General features: G+C 52.8%; 1 protein-coding gene across 1 annotated transcript in view; it reads left to right on the top strand.

The window, feature by feature from the left end:
- Positions 1 to 251: 251 nt before the first annotated feature.
- LOC144955686 (myosin-binding protein C, fast-type-like) overlaps positions 252 to 18,907 on the top strand; it is a gene marked incomplete at both ends in the record, with an annotated part of 34,893 nt that continues 16,237 nt past the window's right edge. The window contains 7 exon segments of the mRNA XM_078885838.1: positions 252 to 376; positions 3,469 to 3,574; positions 4,221 to 4,387; positions 7,901 to 8,060; positions 10,446 to 10,552; positions 14,488 to 14,517; positions 16,416 to 16,555. Of these exon segments, the coding sequence (XP_078741964.1) occupies positions 252 to 376; positions 3,469 to 3,574; positions 4,221 to 4,387; positions 7,901 to 8,060; positions 10,446 to 10,552; positions 14,488 to 14,517; positions 16,416 to 16,555 (835 nt within the window).

Raw genomic sequence — 18,907 nt, 5'->3', positions numbered from 1 at the left:
CTCCTCCTCACCCTCCTCCTCACCCTCCTCACCCCACCCCTCACCCTCCTCCTCACCCCCCTCCTCACCAGGGTGATGATGGAATCTGTGGGTGACAAGCGTGTGCTGGTGATCAACAAGCTGTGCACCACGTGGTCTCTCTCTCACTCTCTCACCCTCCTCCTCACCCCCCTCCTCACCCTCCTCCTCACCCTCCTCCTCACCCTCCTCACCCCACCCCTCACCCTCCTCCTCACCCCTCTCCTCACCAGGGTGATGATGGAATCTGTGGGTGACAAGCGTGTGCTGGTGATCAACAAGCTGTGTCTGGACGACGACGCTGAGTACTCGTGCCGCATCGGAGATGAGATCTGCTCCTTGGAACTCTTCGTCAAAGGTAGACAGCATCGTCAGTATCGTCATCATGAGTATCAGCATCATCATCATGAGTATCAGCATCGTCAGTATCAGCATCAGTATCATCATCATCATCGTCAGTATCGTCATCATGAGTATCAGCATCATCATCATGAGTATCATCATCGTCAGTATCAGCATCAGTATCATCATCATCATCGTCAGTATCGTCATCATGAGTATCAGTATCATCATCAGTATCATCATCATCATCGTCAGTATCATCATCATCATCAGTATCATCATCATCATCATCAGTATCATCATCATCGTCAGTATTAGCATCATCATCATCAGTATCATCATCATCATCATCAGTATCATCATCATCAGTATCAGTATCATCATCAGTATCATCATCATCATCGTCAGTATCATCATCATCATCATCATCAGTATCATCATCATCATCAGTATCATCATCATCATCGTCAGTATCATCATCATCATCAGTATCATCATCATCAGTATCATCATCATCATCATCAGTATCATCATCATCATCATCAGTATCATCATCATCATCAGTATCATCATCATCATCATCAGTATCAGTATCATCATCAGTATCATCATCATCATCATCGTCAGTATCATCATCATCATCAGTATCATCAGCATCATCAGTATCATCATCATCATCATCGTCAGTATCATCATCATCATCAGTATCATCATCATCAGTATCAGTATCATCATCATCATCATCATCGTCAGTATCATCATCATCAGTATCATCATCATCATCGTCAGTATCATTCATCATCAGTATCATCATCATCATCATCAGTATCAGCATCATCATCAGTATCATCATCATCATCAGTATCATCATCATCATCATCAGTATCATCATCATCATCATCAGTATCATCATCATCATCAGTATCATCATCATCAGTATCAGTATCATCATCATCAGTATCAGCATCATCATCAGTATCATCATCATCAGTATCATCATCATCATCATCATCAGTATCATCATCATCATCAGTATCATCATCATCATCATCAGTATCATCATCATCGTCAGTATTAGCATCATCATCATCAGTATCATCATCATCATCATCAGTATCATCATCATCAGTATCAGTATCATCATCAGTATCATCATCATCATCGTCAGTATCATCATCATCATCATCATCATCAGTATCATCATCATCATCAGTATCATCATCATCATCGTCAGTATCATCATCATCATCAGTATCATCATCATCAGTATCATCATCATCATCATCAGTATCATCATCATCATCATCAGTATCATCATCATCATCAGTATCATCATCATCATCATCAGTATCAGTATCATCATCAGTATCATCATCATCATCATCGTCAGTATCATCATCATCATCAGTATCATCAGCATCATCAGTATCATCATCATCATCATCGTCAGTATCATCATCATCATCAGTATCATCATCATCAGTATCAGTATCATCATCATCATCATCATCGTCAGTATCATCATCATCAGTATCATCATCATCATCGTCAGTATCATTCATCATCAGTATCATCATCATCATCATCAGTATCAGCATCATCATCAGTATCATCATCATCATCAGTATCATCATCATCATCATCAGTATCATCATCATCATCATCAGTATCATCATCATCATCAGTATCATCATCATCAGTATCAGTATCATCATCATCAGTATCAGCATCATCATCAGTATCATCATCATCAGTATCATCATCATCATCATCATCAGTATCATCATCATCAGTATCATCATCATCGTCAGTATCATCATCATCATCATCATCAGTATCATCATCATCATCAGTATCATCATCATCATCAGTATCATCATCAGTATCATCATCATCGTCAGTATCATCATCATCAGTATCAGCATCATCATCATCAGTATCATCATCATCATCAGTATCATCATCATCAGTATCATCATCATCAGTATCATCATCATCGTCAGTATCATCATCATCAGTATCATCATCATCATCATCAGTATCATCATCATCATCATCAGTATCATCATCATCATCATCAGTATCATCATCATCATCAGTATCATCATCATCATCAGTATCATCATCATCATCATCGTCAGTATCATCATCATCATCGTCAGTATCATCATCATCGTCAGTATCATCATCATCATCGTCAGTATCATCATCATCAGTATTAGCATCATCATCATCATCAGTATCATCATCATCATCATCGTCAGTATCATCATCATCGTCAGTATTATCATCAGTATCAGCATCATCAGTATTAGCATCGTCGTCAGTATCGTCATCATCGACAGTATCATCATCATCATCATCAGTAGCATCATCATCATCATCATCAGTAGCATCATCATCGTCAGTATCATCATCATCAGTATCATCATCGTCAGCATCATCGTCAGTATCAGCATCATCATTATCAGCATCATCATCTTCAGTTTCACGATCGTCAGTATCATCAGTATCGTCAGTATCAGCATCATCATCAGCATCATCATCGTCAGTATCATCATCATCAGCATCATCATCATCGTCAATATCATCATCATCGTCAGTATCATCAGTATCATGATCAGTGTGAGCATCATCAACACCTTCATCATCATCAGCATCATCATCAGCATCATCAGTATCATCATCATCATCAGTGTCATCATGATGGTCAGCAGAAGAGGCATTGCCATCATCATCATCATCTTCGCCATATCCCTCCTCCTCCCACTCCCCTGTGACCCCTGTGACCCTCCGTGACCCCTGTGACCCCCGTGACCCCTGCAGAGCCCCCAGTGAGCGTGGTGTCCCTGCTGGATGATCAGAGCGTGACCCCCCGTGACCCCCCGTGACCCCTGTGACCCCCCTGTGACCCCCCCAGAGCCCCCAGTGAGGGTGACGTCACCGCTGGATGACCAGAGCGTGACCCCCCGTGACCCCCCGTGACCCCTGTGACCCCCCTGTGACCCCCCCAGAGCCCCCAGTGAGGGTGACGTCACCGCTGGATGACCAGAGCGTGACCCCCCGTGACCCCCCGTGACCCCTGTGACCCCCCTGTGACCCCCCCAGAGCCCCCAGTGAGGGTGACGTCACCGCTGGATGACCAGAGCGTGCTGCCCGGACAGGAGGTGGAGTTGGAGTGTGAACTCTCCGAGGCTGGGGCCAGTGTCCAATGGTAACCATGGCGACCGCGGCGGGGGGGGGGGTGGGTAACCATGGGGTAACCACGGCGACCGTGGCAACCAGGGAGATGGGGGTGGGGTAAAGCTAAGCGGTGATGGGTAACCAGGGCGACCAAGTTGTAACCATGGATACTGTGTCTCGTAAGCACACAGTCTCACCCCCCGTGCCTCACTCCCCGTGTCTCGCCCCGTGTCTCACCCCGTGTCTCCCCCCGTGTCTCCCCCGTGTCTCACCCCGTGTCTCTCTCCCCGTGTCTCCCCCCGTGTCTCACCCCGTGTCTCTCCCCGTGTCTCACCCCGTGTCTCTCTCCCCGTGTCTCCCCCCGTGTCTCCCCCCGTGTCTGCCCCCGTGTCTCCCCCGTGTCTCTCTCCGTGTCTCACCCCGTGTCTCTCCCCGTGTCTCACCCCGTGTCTCTCTCCCCGTGTCTCCCCCCGTGTCTCCCCCGTGTCTCCCCCGTGTCTCTCCCCGTGTCTCCCCCGTGTCTCTCCCCGTGTCTCACCCCGTGTCTCTCTCCCCGTGTCTCCCCCCGTGTCTGCCCCCGTGTCTCCCCCGTGTCTCTCCCCGTGTCTCACCCCCCGTGTCTCTCCGCATGTCTCCCTACATCTCTCTCCGTGTCTCACCCCGCGTGTCTCACGAAGGCTGAAGGATGGGCAGGAGGTGTCTCTGTCCGCGTGTCCGCGTCTCTCGGAGCGGAGGGACGGGAGACACGTCTCGTTGGTCATCGCGGACGCCGAGGAGGGAGACACGGGGAGGTACACGGCTCGGACGACGGGCGGGGAGACAGCCTGTCTCCTCATCGTCGAGGGTGAGACACCGAGAGACACGGGGGGGAGACACAGGGAGACACGGGGAGGTACACGGCTCGGACGACGGGCGGGGAGACAGCCTGTCTCCTCATCGTCGAGGGTGAGACACGGGAGACACGGGGAGACACAGAGAGACATGGGGACACGGGGAGACACGGGGAGACACGGAGAGACACGGAGACACGGCGAGACACGGGGAGGTACACGGCGCCGCCGGCGACGGGCGGGGAGACAGCCTGTCTCCTCATCGTCGAGGGTGAGACACGGGGAGACACGGAGACACGGGGGGGAGACACGGGGAGACACGGGGAGATACGGAGACACGGGGAGACACGGAGACACGGGGAGACACGGAGACACGGAGACACGGGGAGACACGGGGAGATACGGAGACACGGGGAGACATGAGACACGGAGACACGGGGAGACACGGGGAGATACGGAGACACGGGGAGACATGGAGACACGGGGAGACACGGGGAGACACGGAGACACCGAGAGACACGGGGAGACACGGAGACACGGAGAGACACGGGGAGACACGGGAAGACACGGGGAGACACGGAGACACGGGGAGACACGGAGAGACACGGGGAGGTACACGGCTCGGGCGACGGGCGGGGAGACAGCCTGTCTCCTCATCGTCGAGGGTGAGACACGGGGAGACACGGAGACACGGGGGGGAGACACGGGGAGACACGGGGAGATACGGAGACACGGGGAGACACGGAGACACGGGGAGACACGGAGACACGGAGACACGGGGAGACACGGGGAGATAGGGAGACACGGGGAGACATGGAGACACGGAGACACGGGGAGACACGGGGAGATACGGAGACACGGGGAGACATGGAGACACGGGGAGACACGGGGAGACACGGAGACACCGAGAGACACGGGGAGACACGGAGACACGGAGAGACACGGGGAGACACGGGAAGACACGGGGAGACACGGAGACACGGGGAGACACGGAGAGACACGGGGAGACACGGAGACACACGGGGAGACACGGGGAGGTACACGGCTCGGACGACGGGCGGGGAGACAGCCTGTCTCCTCATCGTAGAGGGTGAGACACGGGGAGACACGGGAGACACGGGGGGGGGAGACACGGGGAGAGATGGAGACACATAGAGACACACATAGACACACAGAGACACACAGGGAGACACGGGGACACGCGGAGACACACAGGGAGACACGGGGACACGGGGAGACACGGGGAGACACACGGGGAGACATGGGGAGACACGGAGAGACACGGAGACACGGGGAGACACGGAGAGACACGGGGAGATACAGAGACACGGGAAGACACGGAGAGACACGGGGAAACACGGGGGAGACACGGGGAGACACGGAGACACAGGGAGACACGACAGGAGACACGGGGAGACACGGGGAGGTGCACGGCTCGGGCGACGGGCGGGGAGACAGCCTGTCTCCTCATCGTCGAGGGTGAGACACGGGGAGACACGGGAGACACGGGGGGGAGACACGGGAGACACGGGAGACACGGGGAGACATGGCGAGACACGGGGGGGGAGACACGGAGGGACACGGAGACACGGGGAGACACGGAGAGATGGAGACACACAGAGACACACAGGGAGACACAGGGAGACACGGGGACACACGGAGACACACGGGGAGACACGGGGAGACACACGGGGAGACACGGAGACACGGGGAGGTACACGGCTCGGGCGACGGGCGGGGAGACAGCCTGTCTCCTCATCGTCGAGGGTGAGACACGGGGACACACGGGGACACACGGGGACACGGGGAGACACGGAGAGACACGGGGAGACGGGGAGACACGGAGAGAGACACGGGAGACACACGGGGAGACACGGGGAGACACGGGGAGGTACACGGCTCGGACGACGGGCGGGGAGACAGCGTGTCTCCTCATCGTCGAGGGTGAGACACGGGGAGACACGGAGACACGGTGAGACACGGAGAGACACACGGAGACACAAAGGGAGACACACGGGGAGAGATGGAGAAACACAGAGACACACGGGGAGACACGGGGACACAGGGAGACACGGAGACACGGGGAGACACGGGGAGACACACGGGGAAACATGGGGAGACACGGAGACACGGGGAGAGACAGAGACACACGGAGACACACGGAGACACACGGAGACACGGGGAGACAAGAGGAGACACGGAGTCATGGAGACACGGGGAGACACGGGGAGACACGGAGACACGGGGAGAGACAGAGACACACGGAGACACACGGAGACACACGGAGACACACGGAGACATGGGGAGACACGGGGGGGGGGAGACACGGGGAGACACACGGGGAGACACGGGGAGACACGGAGACACACGGGAAGACACGGGGAGACACGGGGAGAGACAGAGACACACGGAGACACACGGAGACACGGGGAGACACGGGGAGACACGCAGAGACACGGGGAGACACGGGGAGACACGGGGGGAGACAGAGACACACGGAGACACACGGAGACATGGGGAGACACAGAGAGACACGGGGAGACACGGGGAGAGACAGAGACACACGGAGACACACGGAGACACGGGGAGACACGGGGAGAAACGGGGAGACACGCGGAGACACGGGGAGACACGGGGGGGGAGACACGGGGAGACACGGAGACACACGGGGAGACACGGGGAGGTACACGGCTCGGACGACGGGCAGGGAGACAGCCTGTCTCCTCATCGTCGAGGGTGAGACACGGGGAGACACGGGGGGGGGAGACACGGAGAGACACGGAGACACGGGGACACACGGAGAGACACGGGGAGATACGGAGAGACACGGGGGGATATGGTGGCACACAGTCACATGGAGACACGGTGGTGGTAGTGGTGGTGGCGATGGTGGTGGCGATGGTGGTGGTGGTGGTGGTGATGGTGGTGGTGGCGATGGTGGTGGTGATGGTGGTGGTGGTGGTGTTGTTGACGGTGGTGGCGATGGTGGTGGTGATGGTGGTGGTGATGGTGGTGGTGATGGTGGTGGTGGTGGTGGCGATGGTGGTGGTGATGGTGGTGGTGGTGGTGGTGTTGTTGACGGTGGTGGCGATGGTGGTGGTGATGGTGGTGGTGGTGGTGGCGATGGTGGTGATGGTGATGGTGGTGGTGATGGTGGTGGTGGTGGTGGCGATGGTGGTGATGGTAACGATGACGGTGGCGATGATGTTGTTGACGGTGATGTTGTTGACGGTGTTGACGTTGTTGTTGTTGTTGTTGTTGTTGACAGTGTTGTTGTTGTTGTTGTTGTTGACGTTGTTGTTGTTGTTGTTGACGTTGTTGTTGTTGTTGTTGACAGTGTTGTTGTTGTTGATGACGACGTAGAGCAGCATGTGGCGGAGGTGGTGGCGGACGTGGCGGTGAAGGCCTCGGACCAGGCCGTGTTCCGCTGCGTCGTGGCTGACGAGACGGTGGTGGCGACGTTGTTGTTGTTGACGGTGTTGTTGTTGTTGTTGTTGACGTTGTTGTTGTTGTTGTTGACGATGTAGAGCAGCACGTGGCGGAGGTGGTGGCGGACGTGGCGGTGAAGGCCTCGGACCAGGCCGTGTTCCGCTGCGTCGTGGCCGACGAGACGGTGGGAGGCACCTGGATCAAGAACGGAGAGCCAGTGGAGCCCAGCCAGCGTGTGCACGTCAGTCACGAGGGACGGTGAGACTCACTCACCTACTCACCTGTACACTCACCTGTACACTCACCTGTACACTCACTCACCTACACACTCACCTGTACACTCACTCACCTACACACTCACTCACCTGTACACTCACCTGTACACTCACTCACCTGTACACTCACCTGTACACTCACTCACCTACACACTCACCTGTACACTCACTCACCTACACACTCACTCACCTGTACACTCACCTGTACACTCACCTGTACACTCACCTGTACACTCACTCACCTACACACTCACCTGTACACTCACTCACCTACACACTCACTCACCTGTACACTCACCTGTACACTCACCTGTACACTCACCTGTACACTCACCTGTACACTCACTCACCTACACACTCACCTGTACACTCACTCACCTACACACTCACCTACTCACTCACTCACCTGTACACTCACCTGTACACTCACTCACCTACACACTCACCTGTACACTCACTCACCTACACACTCACTCATCTGTACACTCACTCACCTGTACACTCACCTGTACACCTACACACTCACTTACTCACTCACTCACTCACCTGTACACTCACCTACTCACCTACACACTCACCTGTACACTCACTCACCTGTACACTCACCTGTACACTCACCTGTACACTCACTCACCTACACACTCACTCACCTGTACACTCACTCACCTGTACACTCACCTGTACACCTACACACTCACTCACCTGTACACTCACCTGTACACTCACCTACTCACCTACACACTCACCTACTCACTCACTCACCTGTACACTCACCTGTACACTCACCTACTCACCTACACACTCACCTGTACACTCACTCACCTACACACTCACCTACTCACTCACCTGTACACTCACCTGTACACTCACCTACTCACCTACACACTCACCTGTACACTCACTCACCTACACACTCACCTACTCACTCACTCACCTGTACACTCACCTGTACACTCACCTACTCACTCACTCACCTACACACTCACCTGTACACTCACTCACCTTCACACTCACTCACCTGTACACTCAACTACTCACTCGCCTACACACTCACCTGTACACTCACCTGTACACTCACTCACCTGTACACTCACCTGTACACTCACCTACACACTCACCTGTACACTCACTCACCTGTACACTCACCTACACACTCACCTGTACACTCACCTACACACTCACCTGTACACTCACCTACACACTCACCTGTACACTCACCTACATACTCACTCACCTACACACTCACCTGTACACTAATCTACACACTCACTCACCTGTAGACTCACCTACACACTCACCTACACACTCACTCACCTGTACACTCACCTGTACACTCACTTGTACACTCACTTAGACACTCACCTGTACACTCACCTGTACACTCACCTGTACACTCACCCCCCCCCCACTCACCTGTACACTCACCTGTACACTCAATCACCTGTACACTCACCTGTACACTCACCTACTCACCTACACACTCACCTGTACACTCACCCCCCCCCCCCCACTCACCTGTACACTCACCTGTACACTCACTCACCTGTACACTCACCTGTACACTCACCTGTACACTCACCTGTACACTCACCCCCCCACTCACCTGTACACTGACCTACACACTCCCCTACACACTCACCCCCCCCCACTCACCTGTACACTCACTCACCCCTCCCCCCCCACTCACCTGTACACTCACTCACCCCTCCCCCCCCACTCACCTGTACACTCACCTACACACTCACCTGTACACTCATTCACCTGTACACTCACCTGTACACTCACCCCCCCACTCCCCTGTACACTCACTCACCCCTCCCCCCCCACTCACCTGTACACTCACCTACACACTCACCTGTACACTCACTCACCCCCCACTCACCTGTACACTCACCTGTACACGCACCCCCCACTCACCTGTACACTCACCTGTACACTCACCTGTACATTCACCCCCCACTCACCTGTACACTCACCTGTACACGCACCTGTCCCCCCCTTCCCCGCAGGGTCCACATGCTGGTGAATGACCACGTGCAGCCTACACACTCACCTGTACACTCACCCCCCACTCACCTGTACACTCACCTGTACACTCACTCACCCCTCCCCCCCCACTCACCTGTACACTCACCTACACACTCACCTGTACACTCACTCACCCGCCCACTCACCTGTACACTCACCTGTACACTCACCTGTACACTCACCCCCCACTCACCTGTACACTCACCTGTACACTCACCTGTACACTCACCTGTACACTCACCTGTACACTCACCCCCCACTCACCTGTACACTCACCTGTACACGCACCCCCCACTCACCTGTACACTCACCTGTACACTCACCTGCCCCCCCCCCGCAGGGTCCACATGCTGGTGATAGACCACGTGCAGCCGGACGATGAGGCAGACTACAGCTTCATACCTGATGGACACGCCTTGTATCTCTCTACCATGCTGGGCATGATCGGTACTCACCACTCACTCATTCAATCACTCACTCACTCACCCACTCTCTCACTCACTCACCCATCCACTCACTCACCCACTCTCTCACTCACCCACTCACTCACTCACCCACTCACTCACCCACTCACTCACTCACTCACCCATCCACTCACTCACCCACTCGCTCACTCACCCACTCACTCACTCACCCACTCACTCACCCACTCACTCACTCACTCACCCACTCACTCACTCACTCACCCACTACAGCTTCATACCTGATGGACACGCCTTGTATCTCTCTACCATGCTGGGCATGATCGGTACTCACCACTCACTCATTCAATCACTCACTCACTCACCCACTCTCTCACTCACTCACCCATCCACTCACTCACCCACTCTCTCACTCACCCACTCACTCACTCACCCACTCACTCACCCACTCACTCACTCACTCACTCACCCATCCACTCACTCACCCACTCGCTCACTCACCCACTCACTCACTCACCCACTCACTCACCCACTCACTCACTCACTCACCCACTCACTCACTCACTCACCCACTACAGCTTCATACCTGATGGACACGCCTTGTATCTCTCTACCATGCTGGGCATGATCGGTACTCACCACTCACTCATTCAATCACTCACTCACTCACCCACTCTCTCACTCACTCACCCATCCACTCACTCACCCACTCTCTCACTCACCCACTCACTCACTCACCCACTCACTCACCCACTCACTCACTCACTCACTCACCCATCCACTCACTCACCCACTCGCTCACTCACCCACTCACTCACTCACCCACTCACTCACCCACTCACTCACTCACTCACCCACTCACTCACTCACTCACCCACTACAGCTTCATACCTGATGGACACGCCTTGTATCTCTCTACCATGCTGGGCATGATCGGTACTCACCACCCGCTCACCACCCACTCACCCACTCACCCACTTACTCACCCACTCACTCATCCACTCACTCACCCACTCACTCACTCACTCACCCACTTACTCACCCACTCACTCACCCACTCACTCACTCACTCACCCACTAACTCACTCACTCACCCACTTACTCACTCATTCAATCACTCACTCACTCACTCATCCACTCACTCACTCACTCATTCAATCACTCACTCACTCATCCACTCACTCACTCACTCACCACCCACTCACTCACCCACTACAGCTTCATACCTGATGGACACGCCTTGTATCTCTCTACCATGCTGGGCATGATCGGTACACTCACCACCCGCTCACCACCCGCTCACCACTCACTCACACACTCACTCACTCACTCACCCACTCACTCACTCACTCACTCACTCACCCACTGACTCACTCACTCACTCACCCTCTTACTCACCCACTCACTCACTCACCCGCTCATTCACTCACCCACTTACTCACTCACTGACTCATTCACTCACTCACCCACCCACCCACCCACCCACTCACTCACTCACACACTCACTCACCCACTCACTCACTCACTCACTCACACACACTCACTCACCCACTCACTCACTCACCCACCCACCCACCCACCCACTCACTCACTCACTCACTCACCCACTGACTCACTCACTCACTCACCCACTTACTCACCCACTCACTCACTCACTCACCCGCTCATTCACTCACCCACTTACTCACTCACTGACTCATTCACTCACTCACCCACCCACCCACCCACTCACTCACTCACACACTCACTCACCCACTCACTCACTCACTCACACACTCACTCACCCACTCACTCACTCACCCACCCACCCACTCACTCACTCACTCACACACTCACTCACCTACTCACCATCCACTCACCCACTCACTCACCACCCACTCATCTATTCACTCACCACCCACTCACCTACTCACTCACCTACTCAGTGCACACTCACCACCCACTCATTCACCTACTCACCACACACCACTCACTCACCCACTCACTCACTCACCCACTCACTCACCCTCTTACTCACCCACTCACTCACTCACCCGCTCATTCACTCACCCACTTACTCACTCACTGACTCATTCACTCACTCACCCACCCACCCACCCACCCACCCACTCACTCACTCACACACTCACTCACCCACTCACTCACTCACTCACACACTCACTCACCCACTCACTCACTCACCCACCCACCCACCCACCCACTCACTCACTCACTCACTCACCCACTGACTCACTCACTCACTCACCCACTTACTCACCCACTCACTCACTCACTCACCCGCTCATTCACTCACCCACTTACTCACTCACTGACTCATTCACTCACTCACCCACCCACCCACCCACTCACTCACTCACACACTCACTCACCCACTCACTCACTCACTCACACACTCACTCACCCACTCACTCACTCACCCACCCACCCACTCACTCACTCACTCACTCACACACTCACTCACCTACTCACCATCCACTCACCCACTCACTCACCACCCACTCATCTATTCACTCACCACCCACTCACCTACTCACTCACCTACTCAGTGCACACTCACCACCCACTCATTCACCTACTCACCACACACCACTCACTCACCCACTCACTCACCCACTCACTCACCCACTCACTCACCCACTCACTCACTCACCCACCCACCCACTCACCCCCCCTCCACTCACCTGCCCACTCAACCACTCACCTACCCACCCACTCACCCCCCCCCCCACTCACCCAACCACTCGACCCCCCCATCTCACCCACACTTGCACACAAAGACAAAGCTCCCCCGGGTAGCCCAGGCAGACATTTGGGACAAGTGCTGCTAGCGAGCCACAGCTAATGGGACAGGGGTGTGGTCAGAATCACGCTTTCCCGGCCGTCTTTGTCTTCCCTAGGCGATGTTCAACACACAACAGCTCCTCGTTTAAGGCGGAGTCCACCTAGGGGAAGCCCAGAACCCGATGTAGGCCCTGAGTGGGATTTCATGGTGATGGTGATGATGGTGATAATGGTGGTGTTGATGGTAATGGTAATGTTGATGGTGTTGTTGATGATGATGATGTTGATGGTGGTGGTGTTGATGATGGTGATAATGGTGATGGTGATGATGATGGTAATGTTGATGGTGTTGTTGATGATGATGATGTTGATGGTGATGTTGATGATGGTGATGTTGATGGTGGTGTTGATGATGGTGATAATGGTGATGGTGATGATGATGGTAATGTTGATGGTGTTGTTGATGATGATGATGTTGATGGTGGTGTTGATGATGGTGATAATGGTGATGGTGATGATGATGGTAATGTTGATGGTGTTGTTGATGATGATGATGTTGATGGTGGTGGTGTTGATGATGGTGATGATGGTGATGATGATGGTAATGTTGATGGTGTTGTTGATGATGATGATGTTGATGGTGGTGGTGTTGATGATGGTGATAATGGTGATGGTGATGATGATGGTAATGTTGATGGTGTTGTTGATGATGATGATGTTGATGGTGGTGTTGATGATGGTGATAATGGTGATGGTGATGATGATGGTAATGTTGATGGTGTTGTTGATGATGATGATGTTGATGGTGGTGTTGATGATGATGGTGATGAATTTAATGATGATGTTGATGGCAATGTTGATGCTGTTGTTGATGGTGATGATGGTAATGATGATGGTGATGATGGTGATGCAGGTGGTGTTGATGGTGATGTTGATGGCAATGTTGATGCTGTTGTTGATGATGGGGATGTTGATGGTGATGTTGATGATGGTGATGTTGATGTTGGTGATGGTGGTGATGTTGATGTTGATGTTGGTGATGATGGTGATGTTGATGGCAATGTTGATGCTGTTGTTGATGATGGGGATGTTGATGGTGATGTTGATGATGGTGATGTTGACGGTGATGTTGATGATGGTGATGTTGATGTTGGTGATGGTGGTGATGTTGTTTTGCAGAAGTGAAGGTGCAGTTTGTACCACGCCAAGGTGAGCACCACTCACTCACTCACCACTCACTCACCACTCACTCACTCACTCACCACTCACTCACCACTCACTCACCACTCACTCACTCACTCACCACTCACTCACCACTCACTCACTCACTCACCCACTCACCCACCACTCACTCACTCACCACTCACTCACTCACCCACTCACTCACCACTCACTCACTCACTCACCACTCACTCACTCACTCACCACTCACTCACCACTCACTCACTCACTCACCACTCACTCACCACTCACTCACCACTCACTCACTCACTCACTCACCACTCACTCACTCACTCACCACTCACTCACCACTCACTCACTCACTCACCACTCACTCACCACTCACTCACCACTCACTCACTCACTCACCACTCACTCACCACTCACTCACTCACTCACCCACTCACCCACCACTCACTCACTCACCACTCACTCACTCACCCACTCACTCACCACTCACTCACTCACTCACCACTCACTCACTCACTCACCACTCACTCACCACTCACTCACTCACTCACCACTCACTCACCACTCACTCACCACTCACTCACTCACTCACTCACCACTCACTCACTCACTCACCACTCACTCACCACTCACTCACTCACTCACCACTCACTCACTCACTCACTCACCACTCACTCACTCACTCACCACTCACTCACCACTCACTCACTCACCACTCACTCACCACTCACTCACTCACCACTCACTCACCACTCACTCACCACTCACTCACCACTCACTCACTCACCACTCACTCACCCACCACTCACTCACCCACTCACTCACTCACCACTCACTCACCACTCACTCACCACTCACTCACTCACCACTCACTCACTCACTCACCACTCACTCACCACTCACTCACTCACCACTCACTCACCACTCACCCACTCACTCACCCACTCACTCACCACTCACTCACCACTCACTCACCACTCACTCACCACTCACTCACTCACCACTCACTCACCACTCACTCACCACTCACTCACCACTCACTCACCACTCACTCACCACTCACTCACTCACTCACCACTCACTCACTCACTCACCACTCACTCACTCACCCACTCACCCACCACTCACTCACTCACCACTCACTCACCCACTCACTCACTCACCACTCACTCACCACTCACTCACTCACCACTCACTCACCACTCACTCACCACTCACTCACTCACCACTCACTCACCACTCACTCACTCACCACTCACTCACTCACTCACCACTCACCCACTCACTCACCACTCACTCACCACTCACTCACCACTCACTCACTCACTCACCCACTCACTCACCCACTCACTCACCACTCACTCACCACTCACTCACTCACCACTCACTCACCCACTCACTCACCACTCAATCACTCACTCACTCACCCACCCACTCACCCACTCACTCACCACTCACTCACTCACCACTCACTCACCACTCACTCACCACTCACTCACCCACTCACTCACCCACTCACCCACTCACTCACCCACTCACTCACCCACCCACTCACCCACTCACTCACCACTCACTCACCACTCACACACTTGTGACCTCACTGCGTAACCTATGACCTCACTGTGACCTCACTGTGTGATCGGTGACCTCACTGCATGACCTGTGACCTCACTGCGTGACCGGTGACCTCACTGCCACCTCACTGCGTGACCTGTCACCTCACTGTGTGACCGATGACCTCACTGCGTGACCTGTGACCTCACTGCGTGACCTGTCACCTCACTGCGTGACCAGTGACCTCACTGTGACCTGTGACCTCACTGCGTGACCGATGACCTCACTGCGTGACCGGTGACCTCACTGCGTGACCTCCCGTGACCTCTGTGACCTCGCCGTGACCCCCACTCCACCCCCAGTGCCCCCCAAGATCCACCTGGACTGCCGCAACAAAATGGTGGACAACGCCATCGTGGTGATTGCCGGCAACAAGCTGCGGCTGGACGTGCCGGTGACCGGAGACCCGGAGCCCACCGTGACCTGGTGCAAGGAGGGGCAGGTGGGTGACAACGTCAACAACAACAACAACAACAACAACGTCAACAACATCGTCAACAACATCGTCATCAACATCAACAACGTAAACAACATCGTCATCAACATCGTCATCAACGTCGTCATCAAGATCGTCATCGTCAACAACATCATCAACGTCAACAACATCATCAACAACATCATCAACATCAACAACATAAACAACATCGTCATCATCATCATCAACATCATCAACATCATCATCATCATCAACATCAACAACATCAACAACAACATCATCAACATCGTCATCATCATCATCGTCAACAACATCGTCAAGAACATCAATAACATCAACAACATCAACAACATCATAATCATCAACATCAACAACATCATCAACAACAACATCGTCATCATCATCGTCAACATCAACATCGTCAACAACGTCATCATCATCAACATCAACAACATCATCAACAACAACATCGTCATCATCATCATCGTCAACAACATCGTCATCAACAACAACATCAACGTCAACAACATCTACATCATCATCATCATCGTCAACAACATCATCATCAACAACATCATCATCATCGTCGTCGTCATCATCGTCAACAACATCAACAACATCATCATCAACATCATCATCAACATCAACAACGTCATCATCAACGTCATCAACATCATCATCAACATCATCATCAACATCATCATCTTTCATCGATGTAGGCGATGTTGATGGTAGTGATGATGTCGATGTTGATGTTGGTGATGTTGGTGATGTTGGTGATTGGTGGTGATGGTTGTGGCGATGATGGTGATGTTAGTGAAGATGTTGATGATGATGGTAGTGATGTTGGTGATGGTGGTGATGTTGTTGATGTTGGTGATGTAGGTGATGTCTAGTGGTGAGGGCCGCGTGATGGTGAGGAGCTACACTGGAGGGTCCTCGCTCACCCTGGCGATGTTGATGATGTTGATGATGTTGATGTTAGTGATGTTGATGGTGGTGGTGATGTTGATGTAGGTGATGATGATGTTGGTGATGTAGGTGATGATGATGTTGATGATGGCGATGTTGTTGATGATGGTGATGTTGATGTTGGTCATGATGATGTAGGTGATGATGATGTAGTTGATGGTGATGTTAGTGATGTTGATGTTGTTGATGTTGATGGTGGTGATGGTGGTGATGGTGATGTTGATGTTTATGTTGGTGATGTAGGTGATGATGATGTTGATGTTGATGATGATGATGGTGGTGATGTTGATGTTGGTGATGTTGATGTAGGTGATGTTGATGGTGGTGATGTTGATGATGGTGATGGTGATGCAGGTGATGATGATGTTGATGATGATGATGTCGATGATGGTGATGTTGTTGATGTTGTTGATGTAGGTGATGATGATGTTGATGATGTTGATGATGTTGATGGTGATGTAGGTGATGTGGGTGGTGGTGGTGACGGTGATGTAGGTGATGTCTAGTGGTGAGGGCCGCGTGATGTTGAGGAGCTACGCTGGAGGGTCCTCGCTCACCCTGGCGATGTTGATGATGGTGATCTTAGTGATGATGTTGATGTTGTTGATGTTGATGGTGTTGATGGTGGTGATGTTGATGTAGGTAATGTCTAGTGGTGAGGGCCGTGTGATGGTGAGGAGCTACGCTGGAGGGTCTGCCCTGACCCTGGTGATGTTGATGTTGTTGATGATGTTGATGATGTTGATGATGTTGTTGGTGATGATGTTGATGGTGTTGATGTTGATGTAGGTGATGTCGAGTGGTGAGGGCCGCGTGATGGTGAGGAGCTACACTGGAGGGTCTGCGCTGACCCTGGTGATGTTGATGTTGTTGATGATGTTGATGATGTTGATGATGTTGATGGTGTTGATGGTGGTGATGGTGATGTAGGTGATGTCTAGTGGTGAGGGCCGTGTGATGGTGAGGAGCTACGCTGGAGGGTCTGCCCTCACCCTCCAGGGTGCTGAGCGTGGTGACGATGTTGATGGTAGTGATGGTGATGTTAGTGATGATGTTGATGGTGGTGATGTTGATGTTGGTGATGTAGGTGATGTCTAGTGGTGAGGGCCGCGTGATGGTGAGGAGCTACGCTGGAGGGTCTGCCCTCACCCTCCAGGGTGCCCAGCGTGGTGACGATGTTGATGGTAGTGATGGTGATGTTAATGATGATGTTGATGGTGGTGATGTTGGTGATGTAGGTAATGTCGAGTGGTGAGGGCCGTGTGATGGTGAGGAGCTACACTGGAGGGTCTGCCCTGACCCTGGTGATGTTGATGTTGTTGATGATGTTGATGATGTTGATGATGTTGTTGGTGATGATGTTGATGGTGGTGATGTAGGTGATGT

Source organism: Lampetra fluviatilis, unplaced genomic scaffold, assembly GCF_964198595.1.
Source record: "Lampetra fluviatilis unplaced genomic scaffold, kcLamFluv1.1 SCAFFOLD_986, whole genome shotgun sequence".
NCBI lineage: Eukaryota > Metazoa > Chordata > Hyperoartia > Petromyzontiformes > Petromyzontidae > Lampetra > Lampetra fluviatilis.
The sequence above is the reverse complement of the archived record's forward strand: the minus strand, read 5'-3'. Positions and strand labels throughout refer to the sequence as shown.